We start from the raw sequence: 24,068 nt of genomic DNA on the forward strand, positions 1-24,068 counted from the left end.
TTCAAGCCCTTAGATGGGAGAATAACACAATTTTTTTTTATCACTAGAAAATATATTGTGAGCATTATATTACCCCTTCATCTTCATCTGTATATATTCATCATTATGGCCAACGTCATCGTCTTCAGCGCGCGACCTGCGCAATAAACCGTTAGCTGTCTCGCAGCTGTCTCGCGAGGCGCTTCGGGAGGTGGAGAAAGTGAGCGTGGGGAGAGCCGGCGCTGGTAAGGACTCGGAGGAAGCAACGGGTCTCTCTCATAAATATCGTAGCCACGGCGTTAGTCCTGTTGTCGTCTTCGGCAAAAACGCGATATGTGACCGCGAATACCACAATAATAACAAATGGGGCAGGGCGTAGGCCAGGTAGTGTAAAATCCTGTGGCAGGCGGACGGGGGGGTAGAGTCGCCAGATGGTTGGGGGCAGTAGCAGGAGCAGGAGGCGATGTCCGAACGACGCTGGTTGCATAGTTGCAACCTGAGCATACGAGGTAAATGGCGAAGGAGGGCCACAGCTCGCAGCGCAGGTAATGGAGAATAGCTCCTCTTTGATGATGTCGCACAGGCCAGGAACCGAAGGCTGAGGCTGGGGAACGGGAGGACTGAGCAGGCCACACACTTGGAGCTCTTCGCGTATGAGAGTCCGAATCAGCATACGCAGGTCGGTATCTGACGAAGGAGGCGTGTCACCAGCGACAGGTTGCGAACGGATGGCCTGCAGTGCGTCCAGGTGTTGGCAAGTCGCGATCACATCGTTAACGGTATTAGGATTTTTGATCGCCAGTGCGTTGAACACGACGTGAGCAATGCCCTTTAGGATGTGACGAACACGATCAGATTCCGTCATGGTGGCGTCAACACGGCGACAAAGAGCGAGGACGTCCTCGATATAAGATATGTATGTTTCTCCGGGAAGTTGCGTGCATCCATCAAGCTTTTTCTTGGCGACCTCAGAGCGGACGTTGGGAGCGCCAAAAATCTGCCGAAGCTGGTGTTTGAATCCCGCCCAGTCAGGCAAGGTGCTCTCGTGGTTGAGGAACCAAGTCCTGGCAACGTCAGTGAGGTAGAATGCGACGTTGCGAAGCTTGTGCATGTCATCCCACCGGTTAGACTCACTCCCGCAGTCATAAAATTGTACAGCCAGTCATCAACGTTGTCATTACGAAGGCCAGCGAACATGGTGAGATCGCGCTGCCGCGTGCTGACGGTCTATGAAGGAATGGTCGGTGGGGCAGAGACGGTGACGCCGGAGGCTCCTGGAGGATCTTCTTGGGGCATCCTGGCGGGAAGGTGGAGCAAGTGGCGGCCTGAACGAACCTCCAGGGAAACTCGAAGGCGTAGAGGACCAAGGGATCGAAAGCAGCCTCCACCACTTGCAAGACAGCTGTTAAGCCTCAACGGTTTATTGCGCAGGTCGTGCGCTGAAGACGATGACGCTGGCCATAATGATGAATATATACAGATGAAGAAGATGAAGGGGTGATATAATGCTCACAATATTTCTAGATGAATTTGGACATTAAACACCACAACTTAATTTAAGAAATTGACCGCTCTTCCACTACTGTGAAAAGGAGTGCAAGCGAAGCTTGCGATCCGTGGCTCTTCATTGTCGTAATGCCTCGGCTTTGCGCTCCCTCACGGTAAGGTTGGCAGGCTGACGATGAGCCCTTACTTGAGCAAGTTTCCTGCTGCATTCATCAAACACCACCTGTTTTTCGGCCAAACGCACAACATGCAACCTGCACCCACTGCCATTCCTTCAACGCAGCCTGCTCTTCGGTATAACAAACCAAACGCAGCCTCCCCATCTGACTGTCAGGCCTGAACTGGTGGGAAACGGCAGGCGCGAGGCAAGCGAACACACTGTCACAACCTTTCCTTCCTCCAGAGGGACGGGATGCCTGTGATTGGCTCGCGCCTTGCGCCGAGTCTACTTCAGGCATTTAAAACCCCACTTTAAAGGTTGCGTATGATGAACCGACAGTAGCTGAATCAATTAGCATGGTGGTCTTGCAACTTGGAGGTCAGTGATTCGAATCCGCAGCCCCACAAGCAATCTTTATTTTTGTGCGGCTTGGGTGTTTTCATACGGCAACACCAACGCCGACATGAGTGACGCAATACAAGCTTCGCTTGAATAGCATTCTTTTTTTGTTCGTGTGTGTGTGAGCATGCTTGCATCCTGTGCTGTTTGCAGTGGGGCATGGTTGTTGCTCCTGTGGCCGCCCCAGACGGGCAAGGAAGGTGATGGGCGTTGCTACGAAAGAGAGGCAGCCCCCCGGATGCCCCCATGCAAGCCCCTGGGCACCACTGTAGGGCACACAGGGGACGTCATGGGGGTGGGTGCGTCATCTCCAGACCCTCCCCAGGTATGCATCCAGCAGGAACTGTGTTTACAATGGCAGTTTACATATTTATTTATTCACAATTTCGTGCAGTGCCAATGAGACATTTATAGCGGGGGGAACATGGTACATATTGGAATTGCCCACAAGAAATACAAACCTAAAGGAAAGGAATGTGAACAGCAAAGTTGTAATCAGTAAGCAGTGCATATAGCATGCCCTCAATATCGCACTCGGTAACCGTTATAGGCAGATTGCTCCTTGTGTAAATGACGTGGGAAGAATGCATATTTAGACACATTGGTGTGGCACTGTACTTCACGAACCTTCCAGGCATGGCTGCGATGACAAAATACAGGGGAAGTTGACCTCACCTGGCTAGAAATTAGCTGCTACAGTTATGCACCCACTCACTTTGTTTGGCAGGAACTGGATTTACATATGCAGTTGAGGTTGGCTTACTTTGACCAGCCTGACTTTGTTTGACAATATGACTTAGCGCTTCTAGTTGGCATTGGATACTTCTCGTTGCATGGCACACAAAATGAAATTGCAAAAAGCAGTGATAAACACTGAATACAACGACAACCACACAGAAAGCACAGTCATTGGTTGTTTGCTCCTATGGATTTAACCAATAGAAATTGCACCTCTTGGTTCCCATCATTCTTCTCATCAATACAAACACATACAAAGTTTGGCATGTGCGTTTGGAAGGCGTGGAAAATAGAACAAGAACATGCACGGACTTGTGTAAACATGTACAGTTGTGTAAAGAGAAGTGAAAATACTGAAAATGGCTTGATATTAGTCACCCAGGCATGCATGAACTTGTCTTGCATGGCAGGAACCAGGTTTATGAATTCAGTTCGGGTCGACTTGGATCAACTTGGCACTGAATTAAATTAACAACACAGCTGACTTTCTTTAACTCACCATTGTCTGTTCTTTGTTAGTTCGAAGGTTCAACAAGTTGGCAACCTGTGCTTTCCTGAGGAAGCGCTACAAACTTGAATCGTCATCTATGAAGTGTTAATTCAGGCTCGAAAACCTTTTCAGCATATAGAGGGCATCCCATCTATCATGCACCAAAATTGAAAAATATGCACATGTCATGTAGCTGGACAGAACCAAGGTAATGTTGTTTGCCATTGCTTGGAAATGTTCAGAATATTTTTTTAATTTTGCCTAATTACAGTGTTTTAACTAATTAATCAACTTCTCAAATATTATAGTTCAATGAAAACTGCCAGTGAGAAAATTGTAGAGCATCATGAAAAACTCCTGGTACGTTCTGTTGCTCAATACATGCTACATAAAAGTGTTTTTTTAAGCATGAAATAAGCCCTCGAATACACGCAAAGGGCTTCAAGCAGCCAGTCGCATGTCAATTTTGGGTGTATTTGTGGGCTTCTTTCATGCAAGGAAGAACACTTTTATGTAGTACGTATTGAGCAACAGAAAGCTGTATTGGGAGTTTTTCATGTTGCTCTACAATTTTCTCACTGACACTTTTAATCTAATTATAATATTTGAGAAGTTGGTTAATTAATTAACCCTTTACTGCACAATTTTTTTTTTCCTAAAATATTATTCATGGAATTGTAGGGAAGCATAACAGTAGCTGTACTCTCATGGAAACTAACTTTAGATAATTTCTGTGGTTTGAATTTGCAGAAAAAAGGTATGTTGCGTATTTGTAACAACATGCAAATAAAGAAGTTGAAGGTGAAAGATAGACTCAGTGCGATTCATACTCAGATGTTTATTTGCATGTGACAATCATTGGTGCACCTGTGATTTAGTGTGGAACAGAAAGAAGCGATTTTACTTGCTTCTGCAGCACAGGTGGTTCCCACACTTCATGCAGTACGTCACGCAGATACCTGTGCAGCCAGGAAACAATGCATTGTTTTCACGTTATTGTCAAAATTTATAGCATAGAAGCACGTAAGGCTGTGCCCATGGCGACACAACACAGCAGTGTGCAGATGCACTGCATCCTTTTGAAATAGAAAAGGAAATTCGACCAGAAAACATCTTGCACACATATTGAATCGAAACGGACTTGCACTTGTGGTTGTCGTCACTCCTGGAAAGGTCGCTGCCTTCACTATCAGGAGGAATCGCTCGGCCGTGAAAGCGTTTGGGAGCCATTTCACTTTTCCGAAGGAAATAAACCATGTACATGTTGTTGCATTTGCGCAACATAGCAACATTTCGTCGCCAGGAACAAAGTATTCCGAGATAAAAATGTTTTTTGTTAATCTACGGAGTCAGGAGGATGTGGAGCTTAGCTAGGTAAGAATATTTTCTGCGCTTTTGTCTTATGGAGAAATACATTTACAATTGGCAAAACTTACCTGTCTCACTGCTCGTGGGTGCGCGCAGCCTCCGCCACGTTTGTTTTGGTAGAAGATGCGAAGGACGAGCACATATGGTAGCACAAGGCGGCACGTTCTTTAGCCAAATGGTTGCGGAAATGCAACAACATGTACAGGCAGATCCAAACGAACTTTGCTTCTGTTTTTAATGCCGTTCATCGGAACATTGCGTAAATGCAACAAGGTGCAGTACAGGGTTAAGACTAATTACGTAACCAGGCGGAATGCAAAAAATAATCTGAATATCTCGAAGCGACGGCAAACAACATTACCTTGGTTTTCGTCCTTTGCCGAGAACCAAGGTCGAGCCGTTGGAGCTTGGCCTGCTCACAAAATTTGTCGAGGGATCAAATACATGAATAATTGCATTGTCAAAGATGCTGCAAACGAATTCTTGGGCCCTACACACTGTCAATACAAGTAAAATATGTATTTCATTTATAAAAGAATATACTCGTATGTCCCAAAAAATGTGCCATTAACTGATATCAATGTTCCCACATTCTTTATCTGTTTAATAAATAAAGAAAATATAACATGAACTTTTAGAAATATATCATTTCAAAACCAGCAAAGCAGTGCATGCCATTGTTATGAAAAACGTGAAGGCCATGAAATGAACAAGTTGAAGACAAATATTTTAATTAAACATTGTCATTCAAGAACTTTGTCTACAGTTTTGTACATATGCAATGGCCAGGGAAAAATCACAATGATGCTGTCCTTAGGTCCAATGTATTGTGCAGGAGCAGCTGTCACCGGTTGTGTATTGTAATTGCACCGAAATTATAGTTGCAACAGAGATCAAAAATAAAAAGCAGGAGTTCTGCAAAATGAGCATTAGAAATGTGAAGATATAATGGAATACACAAATGCGAAGATACAGCTTAATAAAGGGCAAAAAAGTGTCACTGGAAACAAAGTTCACTGCATGTATCCACAAAACCTCGCAACAAGATATTTAAATATACATATAAGCCTCCAATAAATCTATGTATCTAAGCAACGTTACTGCATAGGTGTCTCAGCTAACTTTAACTAGAGTTTCAAAATATGCCGATGCACTCTAAGACAACGTGACCAAAGTCATGTTGCTCACTTTTGTATGTAGTGCATCACACTTTATTGTATTTTGCTTAATTAGATATTTAGTCAAGATTAATTAACTAACTTCTGAAGTAACGAAGCTAGAAAAAAAAATTCAAATTAGAAAGTTGCAGAGCAGTTTGCAAAATGTTGGAATAAACAGTTTATGACTTTCTCTGTATTAAGTATTAGTGTATTTCAGCTTACTGATGATGCCCGCGAAATACAAAACACCACATGGCATGCCCGCTTGCACATCGTGGTTGCACTGCTACCAAACGTTCCGCGCACAGACAGCCATAGGCGCGCTGCCGCTTAAAAGGCGACAGGGCCGCGACGTAGGCGTTGGCTGTGCCATTTACGCCAGTGATGTGCTCCAATTGCGACAGTTCATTATAGCGATAAGCAGACGCAGTGGTTATCGGACCCTGTATAGTGCGTCAAACAAGGCGAATAAACATGTTGTGCAATCACAGATTCACAGATTATAGTATCCTAAGGCCCCTCCCCCCTTCCTCCGCTCGCTACGATGCATCGCGCGCGACAGGAGACGGCATGCTTCCTTCCCGCTTTTCTCCATTGCGCACACAAGAACGACCCACCATTGTTGACTCACGCCGTCCCCCTTCTCCCCCACGCTTTCACTTGCACATAAGGCATGTGGCATGTCTTGACGATGTTATCGCCCTTGGACTTCATATGGAACATAACAGCGACAACAGGAATGCGCCTTCAGTGTCCGTATAAATAATTGCTAGAGTATCCGTCAACTGAAGAGCCCCGTGGCCCATTACTTTCCGCAAAAGAAGAAGTAACAAAATCAAACTTTCACCATGCGACAATTCACTGTGCCGGGGCATCTTTTTCTTTTTCTTTTGTGGGGCGGGGGCACCGAAATGAATAAACGCAAAGGAAAGCATGTTGGCCACAATCAAATGCCTACTTTGGGCACCTAATGTGGCTACCAAAGGAATATAGAAGAAAACGTGAGGCGCTTGGTCCATAGAGAACCATATGGATGCTGCTCGTATGGATGCTGGTGAGACAAAAGACTTTCTGGAGAGGTTGTAATAACATCGAAATGAAGGTGATGCGCTCAAGCGAACGCATTGCAATCCGTCGAGTCCCCGCAGTGGTGGAGGTGAGCGGCCATTACTCCTTTTTTCTAATCTGCTAGCCAGAAACCGTCCAAAACTCCAAAACTCTGTGAGGCCAAAATTCACTCGGCCAGAGAAAAACGAACACGCACCGAAGTGCGCCGCGTGGTTGTTTGGGCAACACATGAAAAACACATGACCTCTGGCTGGCTCTGGCAGCCCGCGGTTAGTGAGAACAAGAAAATTGAAGAGGCCCAATGTGTCCTCGCGAATAAAAGTCAATGTAGAAAAAAATAAATAAGAACCTAGTTACCTTTGCTGGCTTTAGTGTGTTGACATGGATTCTTTGGCGCAGGTGAAAAAAATGATGTTGATATTCTTTTCTGTGACATGACTGCCCAAATGAACCATCACAACGTTTCGTCTCATCAGACTTTGCTGCATGCTTTGTCAACTTGTCTGATAGTGTGTTGATTTGACTTGTCTCGCACTATGGTTCAATGTGCGACTTTAGGAAAGTCAATGCACCTTTGGCGTCAAAAGTTTATGTGATCTTTATACCCGTAAGGTTTTGAAATTGAAATCCATGCGCTCCGTAGATTCCGCGGCATCCGAGAGATGCTGCGACGAAGCCACTCGCATCAAAATGCCATTGAAACTTTGTGCTCGGATGGGGCTTTTTGCATTATGTGACTCCAGGTGCATGGGCATTGCCACGAAATCCAGCCCAAGTTCACAAGCTTCGCACCAAAATGTCTTTTAGAGCGTGAAAAATACATTCTAGACAAAATCCAGAATGATTTCCGGCGCCCACGGTGGTTGTATTGGCCGGCGGTGCCTGACAGCACGAAAAAATTTCGGGGGGCTGAAGCCCTATAAGACCCCCCTCGGCCCTGCTGCTGCTGAGCGAACATATGGAGTGGCCAACTTTTCTTGAGCAAACATGTGTAACAACCAACTTCTGCTGAGCAAACATTGAGTAGCTCACTACTGCTGAGCGAACATATGGAGTAGCCAATGTCTCCTGAGTGAACATTTGGAGTAGCCGACTTATGGATTAAACCACTTTTGCCTAGCAAACCAATAGAGTAGCCAACTTCTGATTGAACATATGGAGTTGCCCACTACTGCTAAGTGAACATAAAGAGTGGCTGACTTATGAGTGAGTGTATGGAGTCGTGAACTTCTGAGTGAACATATTGTAACGGATGGTGAGCGTCGGACAGCGGCGGCAAAACTCATGGGATGCTGGTGGTTTTGAAGATTGGCTGCCGGGAACACCTGCCTGATTTCGTCGTGCAACACTTAGGCAATTAACGCTACAGGTCTATCCAGTGTTGGTGTCGGAATCTTTTGAATTTCCTCTTGATTAGCTCTCTGATCGATTCATGCAAGGGGTTCTGATACTCGGCTGGTGACTTGTGGATTCTGCACAAGCCCTGCAAACAACTGCTCTTTTACACCTCGCATGAGGTAGCGCAACTTCCTGTCTTCGGTCATGTTCGGGTCGGCTCTATGAAATAGGCGGGCCATGTCCTTGGCGAACATTGTGACCGACTCATTAAGTTGTTGCACCCGTAGCTCTATCATCTGCTGGGCGCAGTTGCGTCGATCGGCACTTGCAAAAGTATCCGTGATCTTCTGCCGAAAGTCATCCCATGTCGTTAGGCTAGCTTCGCGGTTCTCATACTAAGTGTTCCACTGTCGTCAAGGGCAAAATAGATATGGGAGAGCTTTCACTGCTCAGTCCATTGATTAATCTGTGCGACGCATTCATACTTGTCAAGCCAGTCTTCAATGTCTTTGAAGACTGCACCGCGATAGCGATCAGGGACCAGCAAATGCAGAATGGTGACCTGGTGTGCACTGGGAAACCGGCTGTTTTGGCATGCTTGCGGTGGGCTGGTATTGGCCATTGCAAGAAGTGTGGAGCTCCTAGAGAGAGGTGATTGAAGAAGGGTGAACTCCGGGGCAAGGCCTAGCAGTCGACGACTAAAGCGGTGCACGGGTGTCCTAACAGGTGACAATGCCTCCGGGCAAGATGAATGACTCCCAGAAGGACTCCGGAGCATCAGGCGCAGTCAGTACCCAGCCCCTCCACCAATGTTGCAGTACAACGCGAACAGAAGACAGGGAGATGTTCTTCAAGAACAGCAGGACAACCTGTTCAAAAACAAACAGAACAGAGACACGTCTTCTTCGTCCACACCCAATCTCACTGACCAACCAGATGGAGTCCATTAATGCCCTCAATGTCGTTGTTGTCTGCATAGAATACACGCTTCATTTGTCCCTCCCTAAGAGAGCATCGCCCCGATGCTAGACCAGAAATGTCACTTGCGGAAGTAAGGCTCTCTCGCATAGTTACTCGCTCACATACGGTTTCACGTGGAAAATGTGTACAAGTTCAGGACGGTGCTTGCGGCACCGCGTACAATTGGGGACTATCAGGAATGACCTCATATGTGACATCACTGAGTCACCGCAATACTCTATATGGCCTGAAGTATCGCCTTAACAGCTTCTCGGAGAGGCTTCATTTCCATATGGGTGTCTAAACCCACACTCTGTTACTGACTTTGTAGGTTACTATTCTGTGGTAAAGATCATAGCAGCCTGCATCGTAGTCTTGCTGCTGGCAGATCTGCAAGCATACGAGCTGCCGAGCCTCTTCTGCGTGTTGCGTAAACACATCGATGTTCGTGTCAGTGTCGTCAAAGTCGTGTGGAAGCATCGCATCTAACATCGTTTGATCATCCTGTCCGTGAACAAGGGTGAACGGAGTCACGCGCATCGTCTCTTGTCTCTAGCCGTGTTATACTCAAAGGTGATCTAAGGTAGGATGTCATCCCAATTTTTATGTTCAACATCCACGTACATTGAGAGCATGTCTTCAATTGTTTTGTTTAAGCGCTCTGTTAATCCGTTGGTTTGTGAATGGTAGGCGGTTCACTTCCGATGAGCTGTTCCTTAACAGCAAGATGTGATATAAAAGTGCAGCCATGAATGCAGTTCCTCGGTCTGTTATTACAACGAATGGTGCGCCGTGTCGCAACACAACATGCTCAATGAAAAAGTGCACCACCTCGGCTGCTGTGCTTCTCTGGATTGCCTTCGTTTCAGCGTAATGTGTGAGATAGTCGGTTGTGACAATAACAAAATGATTCCCTGCAGTAGAAGATATCCATTCTGATTTGATCAAATGGTCTTCAAGGAACCTGGACGGGCTGTAGGAGGCTGGCTGGTTTCATCGGAGGCGACTTGTGCCTCTGGCAGTCGAGACGAGTGCGAACGTGATGTTTAACGGCGGTGCTAAGTCTCGGCCTGTAGTACTTTTGCTGCACTCTGCTCAATGTTCGCGTGTAGCCTAAGCGACCAGAAGTCACCTTGTTGTGACAGGCTTGAAGTACTTCTGTACGAAGAGCTGCAGGAATGACGAGCAGATAGGATGACCCAGTTGAAGAAAAGTTTCTTTTGTAAAGGACTTTGGCCTATAAACAAAACGATGATAGTCCTCTTACGAAAACTCTAGGTGGTTTCGCAGATCTTCCCTCTAAGTAATTGATTAGCAACTCAGGGTCATGCCGCTGTTGTGCGATGGTGGATGTGTCCAGAACAAAAAGAAATGCTGAGTCTTCTTCTTCGGGTAGAGCAGGCGACTCTGTTGGCGATCGAGACAGGCAATCAGCATCCGTATATCGTTTCCCCGACTTGTACATGACAGTCATGTCAAACTCTTGCAGCCTTAGGCTCCAACATGCCAATCGTCCAGAAGGATCTTTAAGGTTTGTCAACCAACACAGTGAGTGGTGGTCGCTCATAACTCTGAAGTGGCGGCCATACAAATATGGGCAAAATTTCATATACTGTGACAATATGGAGTAGCAAACTTCTCGTGGGTGAACATATGGAGCAGCCAACTTCTCCTGAGGGACCATATAGAGTAGCCTGCTTCTACTGAGCAAACATATGGAGTAGCCAACTTCTACTGAGTGAATATAAGGAGTAGCTAATTTCTCCTGACCGAACTTATAAAGTAGACAACTGCTGAGTGAATGTATTCAGTAGCCAGCTTCTCAGCAATCACATGGAGTAGTCAACTTCTGCTGAGCAAACATATGGAGTAACCCACTACTGCTGAGCAAACATATGAAGTAGCCCACTACTGCTAAGTGAACATATGGAGTAGCTAACATCTCCTGAACGAACATATAAAGTAGACAACTTCTGCTGAGTGCAAATATTCAGTAGCCAACTTCTCCTGAGCAAACATATGGAGTAGCCCACTACTTCTGAGTGAATATATGGAGTTAACTACTGCTGACCGAACATATGTAGTAGCTGACTACTGCTGAGCGGAAAAATGGAGTAGCCAGCTTCTGCTGAGCGAACATGTGGAGTATCCAACTTCTGCTCAATCATTTCCAGTCAGTCAATAAGAATGTCTTGCCTTGAAGCAGGCTATAATTTTTTCGTGACTTAGACAAAGCAATTTATTATTTGGGCCATGTTTGCATCAGCTTTAAAGTATGTGCAGTGCTCCTTTAACATCTCAAGACTTGCTTTTCAGGTGCTTCATTACTGTCTTAGTCCTCCACATTTAATCACCTTTCATTTGTTTCTCACATACATGTTCCTCAGTTGACTAATTTAGCTCCAGGTTGAAATGCCATTATGTGTATCGAACAATGTAAACAAGACATTACCTGTTTTTGCCACACGGATTCCACGCTACCTTCATGTTTACTTATCTTATAAGTAAGAAAATGTTCAGTAATTTATTTGATCAGGAAATTTCACTACTTGAACACCTTTAGTTTTGCTTGTTTGATAAGATAAGACTGTGCACACTCACAGTCGGTCTGATAGTGATGATGAGCAATCGCAGTCACAGATGGAAAAAGAAGTTGAATTCTTAGATGAATTTTTCCAATTCTGTCATGTCATGGATAGTGAGGGGACGTACACATATGCTGTCTCTGAAGCAAAACGTAGTGCAGGTCCCATTTTTCTGTTATTCATTATCCAACATTGAGCTCATTCTTTCACATGTAGGTCATTAACACTATTGCTTTGTTTGCATTAAGTTTGAAAGTTTATTTAACATAATGAATGTATACAATGGCAAAGTACACACTTTTGGAACCCAACAAATTTGTTAAAGGGTCCCTGTTAAAGACCCCCCAGTTGTTAGCAAGAACCTTGTGGTGTGTGTTGCTTCTGGCAGTCTTTGTTTATCTGTGCTGTTTACCATCACAAGTCTTGTTCATGTTGGTTAATTAGCCAGCAGCAGCAGGCTTCAGCAACTGCTAGTACACAGTTGCGAGATTTGGTCATGTATGCGCTCATGCGACGACGTTCACCCCCACAGATTCCTCCCGAGATGGGGCGGAAGAAGAGGGGAGTGGCACCGCTGCTGACGCTGCGGAAACGTCTGGCACGCCGCCGGTGGAGAGCCAGCAAGGGTTTTGATCACGCACAAGTCTTTAATGACTTCCTCAACTCGGCTGGCTGGACTGTGCGAGAGGTGAGCCCCAAACAGCTACACCTTTGGCAGGAATTCATCTGGTGATTGCAAGATTGTGTTCACTGGGTCTGGTCAGTACATTGGAAAAGACAGCACAATGACAGGACACGTAGTGCAGTAAGCCCCGTCCCTGATTCTCACCCTCTGCGGTCTGTATCCATGCTGTTTTATTTGATGTGTTAGCATTCTTAGGGTACTTTACACACTTTTCGGGACTATGTATGCATGTATGTATGTATGTATGTATGTACGTACGTACGTACGTACGTATGTATGTATGTATGTATGTGTATGTATGTACGTATGCACGTACGTACGTACGTACGTACGTACATGCTAACACATCAAATAAAACAGCATGAATACAGACTGCAGAGGGTGAGAATGTGTGTATGTATGTATGTATGTGTTTGTATGTGTGTGTTTGTATCTAACTGTTTTCCCACCTACCTGGGTGACTGGGTAGTCAGTGTTTGAAGGGGGGTAGCGCATTGGGCTGCTGTGCTGAGGTAACATGGTCTGAAACCAACCATCGGGGCCAACTTGGCTCACTGAATGCATAGGTATGCGTGAACGTGTACATACATGCTACCCTTCAGCAAACCTCCCTAACGCCAATATCGGTCACAGTAGGCGCAGGACTGGGTTGGTACCACTGTTCGAAGACACTCTTTTACGCCGACTTGGAGTCCTCATCCTGCGCAGGTGTTCAGTGGTCCTATTTTATGCCAACTTGGGTCGCTGGGTATGTGCCAGTAGGCGTGTGCCACTCATCATTTAACATCTTTCACACCAACTTGACTAGCTAGGTATGTGCCACTGGAAACCTGCCGCTCTAACATGATGAAAAGGATCAGAGTCGGACCCACATCATGAAGGTTCCTCAAGAACAGCAACCCTACGCTTTAGCAGGCCGGCTGCACCGTAAATGCTCTGGATGTGTGCTACTTTTCAATGAACGTCTTTCACGCCAACACTTTACCAAGCTGTGCCATGAATGCACTGGGTATGTGCCACTCTTCAATGAACCTCTTGCCAACTTGGGTCATTGAGTATTTGCCACTGAGTGTGGCAAGCGAGGGAACGATTCTCGGTGTTTGGATGCACGAGTACACCATGTGTGGCTTTATCAGCAGCTCCACTAGATGGGGCTCAGCGTGTCCAAAAAAGTTGCGGGCCTGTGCGGCACACGCAGCATTGTCGCAGCATTTCACAGTTTCAACCGTATGGTCTTGTCAGTATACTCCGAGTTTGCGTCCTTTTAAACACCTGGTGAAGAGTATTTGTATGCTGTGATCCCACAAATAAACTCACTGATGAAAGTAAGTGCCATGTGCATACCTGCCAAGTCTCCCGGATTACCCGAAAGACTTCCGTATTTGGACCAGTTCTTCTGGTTGTACGGTTGACAGGAAAATCTCCTGGAAATTGCAGTTGTGGCCTGTTTGTATCCCTGTCCAGTGCTTTGTCAGGCCACATTGGCAAAAAGAATCCGGTCCAATCTAGTACGGAAGTTCATTGTGCATTGCATTGATAAGAAAGTAGTATGGAAACCTTATACATTGCGCTATTTCATTAACTGCAGCACTGCTCCTTATGCTGACAGGGTTGTTGGTTGCCCTGGTGGCCCAAGTCTCATTAAGCTAGCGAGTGAACGCCGCATTCTGCAAGTAGCAACTCTAGACTTTCCATTGTTCTCCTTGATGTCAGCCGCTCTGGCGTTGCGTAAGCCTACTGTCAGTCATGGCTTTAAGCAAGGAGTGTGAGTGCAAAAATTATCTTCAAGTATTTTTAATGTAGTGCCCAACCAAAGTGACGCTGGGTATTTTGTTGATACCACAGAGCAATGGAGAGTGCGAGCGGCAATTTAATATCGGGAAAAAGGCGAGGACACAGTTCCGCTCGTCCATGTGCGATAAGACGCTGGGAAACGGCCTCCTTGCAGAATGTGAAAGAAATTGAACTTGTTACAATCAAGCATTACCTGAACAATTTTTGAACACCCGCCATGGTTGATTAGTGGCTTTCGTGCTGCTAAGCACGAGTTCGCGGGATCAAATATTTACATTTCGATGGGGGCTATATGCAAAAACGGCCGCGTACCATCCATTGGGTGCACATTAAAGAACTGCAGGTGGTGGAAATTAATCCGGAGTTCCCCACTACGGCGGGCCTCACAATTACATGGAAGTTGTGGAACGTAAAACCCGATAATCCAATGTTAAAGAATTTTTTAAGGCAAAATCAGCAACAACGAAATCCTTGCAACAGTGAGACCTTGATGCTCATATGGTCATTTGTAAACCTGTAAATAATATTGTAATTAAGTTGTCCTATTGGTACTTGAAAATATAAACATCAGGGGCAGGAGGGGCAGAAGATCTCTCGGATTTAGTTTCTTTGAACTTGGCAGGTATGCGTGTGTGTGTGTTTCACGTTGCTATTTCGTTCTCTGTTGGGTGTGATAAACTGCAGACCTTTAGGGAGTATAGAGCTCATATTGTTGAACTGCCCCTTCGACACCTGGACACTGCAGGTGGCAGCACTAGTACACGAGTACGAAGCCACCGCTGCCCTGAGAGAGCTGACAGCACAAGCCGACGCTGCCAGATCCCCTGCACGATCCTGTCGGGCTGACCTGGGCCGCCTGCTGGAGTCCCGACTGTGTGCCGACGTGACGCTTGCTTACCGAGGCACTGCGTTTCCAGCCCACCGTGCCTTGCTCTCGGCACGTTGCCCTTTCTTTAGGGACCTGCTGTCGGAAGCTGGAGGAGGACCACGGCAACAAATGGTACAGGCTGACCACGATAACTGTGGTCCTGTTACATTGCTCATGTTACAGTTTCAGTTCGAGCTGTAGACGCCATGCGTTGATGGAAACAAGATTTTAAAATGTTTGTGCAGTCACTTAAAGGGACTAACAACCTATTTTTAAGGACCTAGATTTTTATGGCGCAACGCAAAGTTCACTCTCGGTAGAGTTTACGTCTGCAGTGGTTACTTCCAAAAACATGTGGATATTTACTAAGCAGAATTTTTCGATCTGAGCAGCCTCTAAAAGAGTAAGAGTCCCTCCTCCAGCAACGCTGGGAAGTGAGAGCGATGTCGATAGCCCACCTTGCAAATTCTGAAAGCCACCCGTTGTTACGCTTTCACAGGAGTGAGTTTAACTGCAGTTAGCTACCTATATTTCGACCTTTTCTACCACTTTTGAATATAAAAAGCTGATACAGTAAGTTTGCGTTGTTGTACAGACATTTCTTATATTTGTACCGTGTTTTTCCCGAAGTACACACCTATGTCATCGCTGGCTGGCCCCTGTCGTCGTTCTGTCGATAGACGAGCCAAGCCAACTCATCGAAAACGATGGTGAAGGCAGCACCACTTTTCTACCCACTACAGACTAAGGCCTCCTTGCTTATTGTAAGTTACAAAAAAACTTTTAGCAGAAAAAAGTGTACTGCATTTCAGTACTAATAAAAGGACTAGCAACCGCATCCACTAATAGAAGGTCACGTGATACGTCTCTTATGCATCTTTATGTTTTTGCCGCGTGGGGTGCCAAAGGTCATTTTTTTAAATTTCAGTGAAGAATAAAAAATATAAATCCACGTTTAATGAGAAAAATGTGGCTTGTTTTATCCCCTACGATAGGGAATCATTCCACCAGTGGGGGTTATCTCGATTGATGTTCTGAGTGGGTGTTTGTCCCTTCAAGTCCATCAAAATTCACTGGGGTCATTTTACTATTGCATTTCTCATTGTTGAGGGTGTTTCGAGGGACAGGTATCAGTAGACTAATAAATAAATATTGGGAGAGGCTCTTGCAACCTGGCAAGCTGTTGTGTCTTGCTTGCAGCATCCTCAGAGGCCTTGTTATGTGCCAATTCTCTACCTTAAATACTGTTCATTTTTTTACCAGTCAAGTGGCTGATACAGGCCCTGAAGATTGAAATTCCCTCATGCTGCGCCACCATATAGGCAGTATGACCCACCATTTGGGGCGCCACTGAAAGCCACCTAGCGGCGTGTTTCAAAATCACGGATGGGAGAAGCCTGTTCGCTTGTGCACCAAGGACGGCAGGCATATGGAGCTGCGATTTTCCATTCATGTGCTTGAAAAAAAAATTATTTCTGTTGGGGTAGTGCACACCAAGGAAATGCACTCTATGAGAGTGGACATGTTTTCTGTTTGACTTTGATTAGTGATAGCATAATGGCGCATACCAGCAAACTGCGTGCTTTCTCCGGACAAGCGTGACAGCTAGCACCCGGCTATGAATGCAGCCTGCTAGTTTTTTACGATTACGCCCTGCAGTTATCGCTTGTGTGGGACACTCAGCATGACAGATAAGAAAAGAAGGTTGGGAAGTAAACTGTATTGTGACAAAATGCAGTCGCACACTTAAGGAAGGCGAGAGTAGGTGTTCAATGCAGAAAAAGCTTGTTAATTCGACCCTCGTTAATGTGGAAAATCGGATAATTCAGACTTATCCTTTGGTACTGGCAGCCGTATGCATTATTTAATGCAATGAAACCGTCAATAATCCGGATGTATTTGGCCACACAACGGGTGATTTGGTCAACTGCTGGAGCTCAGCGAGCATGAAGTGCCGTAAGTGTGCGACGCAAAAGAACAAAAATGGCGTCAGCGCTCACCAAAACAAAGCGGCAAAGTCCGCATTGCCATAGTCACCAGTGGAAATCATACGTGAATGACAGCAATGCCAGAAAGTTTCGTGCCTATTTGTGTCTTTAGAGCCTTTATTCTTGCGTCTACCACTGCGCATAACACTGTGTTGTTGGCCGCGTGTCGTTATAACTGCGTGCTAGTTGCCATTCGTGATTCCTTCGATGGCGACCACAGTTTCTTCCGCAGTTGCAGCAAACGGTAGTTTCGATTTGACTTGGTGTGTGCGTCGGCCGTGCGCCTTCAGAACTGCAAGGTGCTGCCCACGATCGCGTCGAAAGCAGCTGCGGCTTCGTCTGCAGCGGTTGCAGCATACAGCAGTTTCATTTTACAAGCTTTCAAGGATTAAGAGCACCGGCTACATCGTGATGGATGACGACCAGCTCGCTTGCAACAAAATATTCGAGATGTGTGCACAGTAGCAAAAAGTCTGTCTCAAATGAGACGCGTGCAGCGGCCGCGCTGTGAACGAAATTGCGAGGTCTTCGCCGCTGCGGGTGCTAATCAGCCACGAGATGACGAGAATTGCTGCTTCCTCACTGCTTTTGTGCAAAATAGATACAGGATTGGCTCATTCATTCAGTAAATAAAAGCATGTTGATGTAATAAACATTTGCTTATTGTTTTCTTGATATCCTCGATAATTCGACATTCAGTTAATTCAGGTATTCTTTCGGTCCCATAAAATCCAAATTAACAAGGTTTTACTGTATAATGTTTCAGGCCACAGTGTTTTTGCTCACTAACCTAGGAAAGCCCGCCTGTTTAAGCAAAGATGCAGAGAGATGCTGTGTGCCCAGCTTACACATGCTTCTTTCCTTGCAAACCTGGGATTTGTCCGCGCTGAACTACGTGTAGCCTTGCAAGAATTATTCACAGCCTAAATTCTCTTATGAGAGCCATTTCCTTCTTTAAACAGTCATATAATCAGCTGCTATAATCTGCATATATTCAGCTTAATGAGAGCAGCATTCCAGGCAAGTTTGTAATCCATTACTTAAATGATATTGCGCGACAAAAAAACGACACGGACGTGAGCCGTCGTGTGAGGTGTGCCGTCTTCTCTCACGTCCGTGTCGTTTTTTTGTCGCTGAATATCATTTAAATATTCAGCTTATGCTTATTAGTATATGCAAAAACAAAAGTACTCAGTTTGAAACTAGAAGTAATCCCATGTACGAAAGAGCATTATCATATCAGTGATTTCGGAATTCATGGGTTTCGTGGTGGTGATTATGTGAATTGAATATTTATAACAGTGCAATTCAATCCTTTGTGCGAATTAAACAAGAAACATCATATTACACGGGAAGACTACAAGAACCATCGACTGCATCTGGCAATGAGTGCAGTGTCATGTTCCTCTAGTTCTCATGTATTTCACGAATATTTCTGTGACCTACAAGCGCTCACGTAGCTTAGTAATGGTGCGCAAAACACACTAAGGACGTCACCAATAGTCACAGATTCAACGCGCACACTTCCCTATACAGCACACAACATGGGCAATACCGTAAAAACCGACGTATAATACGAACCCGCATATAGTACGAGGTGAAATTTTTGGGACGCGAAATGGGAAAGAAAAGTTTTATCCATGTATAATACAAATTAGGAAAACTCGAGGAAAACATTTATTTAAATTGCACTCTGCACTTCAATCACTGTCTTCCTCAGCTGCACTCTCTTCGGATAGTTCCTAGATGGCCATATCTTCCCAGAGGTACTCATCCTCTGTGCCATCGAGTGCATTCGAGATGCCACATGTCTTGGATGCGTGACGCACAAGGTCCTCTGGTATGTTGGCCCATGCATCCACAGTCCACTTGCCTAGTGTGGCTGGCGAAGCCCGCTTCAGTCACCCGGTCGGCGTCACTGCAGGCTCACCTGAGTGCATCCAATCTGCGTAACACTGCTTGACTGCGTCCTTGAACGGCTTGTTCACGCAAACATCTGAAGGCTGCAGCTGAGACGTCATCCCGCCCGGGATAATGACGAGTTAAGTGCCGGATTCATGCAAAAGCCTCTTCACTGAGTCGACCAAATGGCAACGAAATGCGTCCAGCACGAGGACGGACGGGAACAACAGTGGCCGAGCCACCTACACCAGACGGACTTTATCCAGTCGAGCACAAGATTCTCGCTCATCCAGCCTTTCTAATGGCATCTCATGACCACATTTTTTGGCAGCTCCTTACCTTTAGGCACAGTCTTGCGCTTGAAGACGACACAGGGCGGAAGCTCGCATCCGTCTGCCGTGCACGACAACATGGCGGCTCAGAAACTAGTGCATCAGAAACTAGTGCGGAGAAGAAACACTCGATCAGTCGCCGTGAGAAGAGGCACCACCTTGGGTGTGTGCTTGACAACATTTGAAAGTACTTGTTTAGATCCCTTTTCGTGCACGGTGAGGGGTGATGGCATGTCCAGATAAACCGGCATTTGGTCAGCATTGCCGATTTGCCATAGCTGGAAGTTCTTGGACTTGCGCAGCGAAATAACATGGTGCTGGAAAGCCACAAGCAGCTCTTTGAACGATTTGGGCAGCTTTTGCGAAATTGAAGTTCGGTGGCGTAAGAAAAAACCAGCACGGCACATGTAGCAATAAATCCAGTGCTTGCTCGCTTTGAAGGCGGAGCTCGGTAGGCCTTTTTCTCTTGCAAGCTCGTTAGCTTTTGCCTGCATAAGCTCCACGCTCACAGCTATATGCGCGGCTTGCTGTTGGTGTACGAACTCCGTCAGGTCGAGTTCCATTTCCGGGAATGTCCCACTCTTCGGGCCGCTAAAGCTTCTTTGCGTTCCGCTGCACGCGAAAAGGGCTTCCGTCTGTCGACGCCATCCGCAAATGCTTTCCTCGTTGATGCCAAACTGCCTCCCGGCCGCACTGTTGCTGATGTCCTGTGCGGCTAAAATAAGCTTTCTCTTGAAAGCAGTCGAGTACTGTTTTTGTGGTCCGGACATCTTGGTCATTCAATGCGGAATAAAAAAGATGCACTTCGCGAAGCGTGGTTTGCACGTGTGCTGCCAAAGTGCGCACTCAACAATAAAGAAACGATGCTGTAGTCATGCAGCAATAAGGAAGCCAAGCTGTAGCCATGCAGCAATAACAAAGTCAAGCCATAGCCGTGCAGCATTAACGAAACCAAAACTTCTAGCCCAAATTTTTGACTGAAATTTTAATTCGGAGCCGCATATAGTACGAGGCGAAAATTTGGGACGCTAATAATAGGAAAAAAACCTCGTATTATACATGGGTTTTTACGGTAATTATGGAATCAGTTCATATGAGCCTGGATTGACTGGGACAGCATTTATTGTCCCTGATTTGCGATGCTGCTTAAAGGTGGCACGGCGGTCGTGCTTCTCACCGCTTGCACTACAAGCACTCACTCATCCATCCCCCAACTGCAACCACCTCCCCACTCCCATGGAAGATATCGCTGTTTCCTAAAAACTTCCAAGTCAGCCATAAATGCAGGTATTTGTTCTTGGCCCTCCTCTCTGTTAAGGCTGCAGGTGATTGAGTGTGCGGAAATACATAAGTGAAAAAAGGTGTGGCACCGTGCTGGTCAACAACTAAGGGTAGAAAAAAAAGAAGAAGAAAACAAGGGAAAGAAAAGAATGTTTACACAGGTGATGCAGTTTCTTTTTCTGATGTTTTGAACGGGTCCCTGAGGCAGAACCCCGGAGAACCCAATCAAGGAAAAAGCCATTTGTTCCAAGAAAACACACGAAACATTTCATATGACCAGTATTAAAGGAGAGATAATAAACACTTAAGGAAATATCAGCAGCAAGATATAATTATAACTTAAGCTAGAACAGCACTAGCACACTAAGTCGAGTTAGAGCATAATGTGAGTGCAAGCATGTGGTGCAGTCAACTCAACAACAGTTTGACATGGACAGGCACCGGGCAAGGTAATGTGGTAAGTGGTGCTGTTTTCACCAAACCAGTGATGCGGCGGAGCGACCAGTTGACAACTGGAGTATGACGGTCCCGGTTTGCCAAGAGAATGCAGGCCCCTCAGTGGAACTTTAAGCGGGAGGAGACCAGGACGTCCTGGCCAGGAAGCTGCCCGCAAACTTGGGCTTGTAGCCCGACCGCTCATGCTCTACCTACAGGCACAGGTGTCCGCTGGCCTCAGGTAGAAGTTGCGAAGCACAGCACATGGTTTGAGAAAGTTGCCATTTGGTGGATTTTGACTGAAATTTTGGAAATGAAAAAGGTTCGAGCCAAAATGGGGTCAAAACTGTCAACTTCTGAGTAAAAGTTGTGACAAAGAGAATGTTTCATTCATTGGAAAACTTCGGATGACAGCGATGAATCCTTGCAAAAGGTTGTCACTGGCAACACAACTTGAATTTACGAATACGACATCAAGCTGGAGTTACGGAGCAAGGAATGGAAAAAGAAAGACCAAAATAAGTGTAGAACAAAACAAAAATCAGTCATGTTTTAGGGTGTTCTTCAACTGCCATCGAATTGTGCACCACGAATTTGTACCTGAAGGTCAAATGGTCAATGCAGCTTTCTACGTGGAGGTCTGTGTACTTCAGATTGTGAGGTAGCCTCTTAGCATTGTCCAGAAGTTTTCAAAAGTTTCTCGAGGGGCATTGGGGTTCTGTCAGTGTTTTATAGCAGAGCAGGGTGATTGTTTTCGAGATTGCGGGGTATTCTCTAAACATATCTGGGAGTCTCCTGATTGCCTCATAATCACTGTTTGCAGTAATTTGGTTTCCTTCACGAGTGGTGAATATTTCCATACAGCGAGCAGTGTGTGACCTTGCTCATTGCTTCCTGCGGCAGATGGTGGTGGAGATGGACATTCCAGGCGTTGGGGTGGAGCTGTTCGGGGACCTGCTGCGATACCTATACACGGGCGAGCTCAGTGTGGCCGGGGAGGCCGGCAGCAGCGCCGCCCTCTCGACATTGCTGCGCTTGAGCGAGCAGTTTGGAGTGCCAAACCCATTGGCGCACGACCTTCGCAGGATGCTCGAAGGTGGACTTTCTTCAAGAAATGCTCTAACTTATTCTCAGCCATGTTGACATGTGTACACATCATTTACGATTTTTTTCTGGTGACCATTTTCCACTGTTTAACCACTGTTACAAAGCTTTCACTCGGTGCAAGATGTGCTTACATGTATCAGAACTTTCTCGAACGTGGTAGCCAATTCTGTGGAGAAGGGTTCTTGTCTAATGAGACTGCATGCACAAATAGTGGCATTCATTCTGGAATGTGCGCGAGCACCAGCAGTGATCCTGGAATACACAATGAATCGCATGTGATTAGCCGACGTGCTTGACCGATAAATTAAATTTCGACAACTCTCACGACGGTGTTTGCTGCTATCATTGGACTTTGAGTGCCACTTGTTTTTCTGGGCACAAGTTCGCCCAATAATGATTTAGATTTGTGACTGACAGTTTAGGTGCTGCCCGGCTTTTCACCTTAACTGCAACGTGACAGTATGTTGTTTATAGTTTGCTGGAATTTTAGTGTCTAATCATTTTGTTAAACCTTTGAGGGCCGAATTTTCTCAATAATGCCATGCCCCTGCGCTCAATTTCATTTATTGCAGATTCCAGTAGTAGGAAACGATTGGGAACTCATGAATGCAGGAAAAACTTATTGCAAGCAATATTTTGTCTGAATATCTCTTTACTCGCACCAACAGCGTACGCACAAACATGCTTTACAGTAAAAGATTGAGAAAGATATCTAGCAAAATTTATGAGTATCGGTTTGTTGTCCCGAAAACACATTTCATCAAAGAATAAGTGCATCAGAAACTAGTGCGGAGAAGAAACACTCGATCAGTCGCCGTGAGAAGAGGCACCACCTTGGGTGTGTGCTTGACAACATTTGAAAGTACTATAATAGGTAGTGGCTGTCTTTGGAGGTGTGCAGCATGGTAGGCTACTGCTTAATGCCGCAGTGCCGGACGTATGCAATCCGCAGGACAAGGAGCTGCGTGAAGCTTGGCTCGCGAAACTTAGAACCGGCAGACAGTCATTGGCTGCAACTCAGGTATGCAGCAAGCACAGACGCAAGGAAGATTTCTGCTATGGCGCCGGGACTGCGATGTTTGGTGAGTAGCAGAAAATGCGCACTGAGACTCCCGCCAGCGCCCGCTGCCCGGCTAATGTCATAACGGTTTGGTCTATGAACTTGTTGATGCTAGATACTGGCAAGTTCACTGGAACGGAAAGGGAGCGGTAAGACGCACATTAAATAAAGGCAAGGCATATGGTAATGTTTGTATTATGAACTAATGTACTGGATTACGAAAAAGAAGCAGCGGGAAATCGCACGCTGAGAAGATCGATAAACATACAGTGCGGCGCAACATGAGAAATAATGATATTGAAACATTTAAAAATTAAGAAGAAAAGAAAAAAAGATTGAATTGTCGCGACGGTACGAAATCATTTTTGAACAGCTCTGGTAGCGGCTCTGGTAGCGGTGCAGTGGTGGTGTAGAGGTAGAACACCCGCCTCGCGTGTGAGAGGTCCGTGGTTCGAATCCCTGTGCCGCGCAATTTCCCACCGGATTTAAAAAAAAGAAAATCCGCGTGTTGATAAAATTGCATAAAACAGGCCTGGAGTGTGGCCTGATCCCGGTGACCAGAACCGGTAACGCACTCCCTCACCAGAGCAGGATTGGCCACCCAGGTGTAGTACTTGGCCACAACCTCCTATATGAACACAACAATCAAACCTCGGCCCTCAGTCCCCAGCAGCTGCGAAGCAACTGGCCACGGCGGCGGTCAGACCTGCGACGCAGCAGAGGGTGCTAAGAATCCCTGGCTCCGGACAGGCCGCCACTGGAATATGAACCTGGCAACGTTATATATAACGCTAGAATGTTATATAGTGAGGCGAGCCTAGCAGTACTATTGGAGGAATTAGAGGGCAGTAAATGGGATATAATA

At 45.9% G+C, this 24,068-nt stretch overlaps 1 protein-coding gene across 3 annotated transcripts in view; it reads left to right on the forward strand.

Moving 5' to 3' along the window:
• The window catches only part of LOC126533185 (BTB/POZ domain-containing protein 7), a 139,575-nt gene that overhangs the window by 22,186 nt on the left and 93,321 nt on the right, over positions 1-24,068 (forward strand). For all 3 annotated transcript variants that reach the window (XM_055071638.2, XM_055071639.2, XM_050180452.3), the window contains exons 2-5: positions 2,198-2,369; positions 12,284-12,439; positions 14,976-15,230; positions 21,940-22,132. In XM_055071638.2, the coding sequence (XP_054927613.1) occupies positions 2,198-2,369; positions 12,284-12,439; positions 14,976-15,230; positions 21,940-22,132 (776 nt within the window). The remainder of the gene's footprint in view (positions 1-2,197; positions 2,370-12,283; positions 12,440-14,975; positions 15,231-21,939; positions 22,133-24,068) is intronic.

This window comes from Dermacentor andersoni, chromosome 7 (genome assembly GCF_023375885.2).
Source record: "Dermacentor andersoni chromosome 7, qqDerAnde1_hic_scaffold, whole genome shotgun sequence".
Classification (NCBI taxonomy): Eukaryota; Metazoa; Arthropoda; class Arachnida; order Ixodida; family Ixodidae; genus Dermacentor; species Dermacentor andersoni.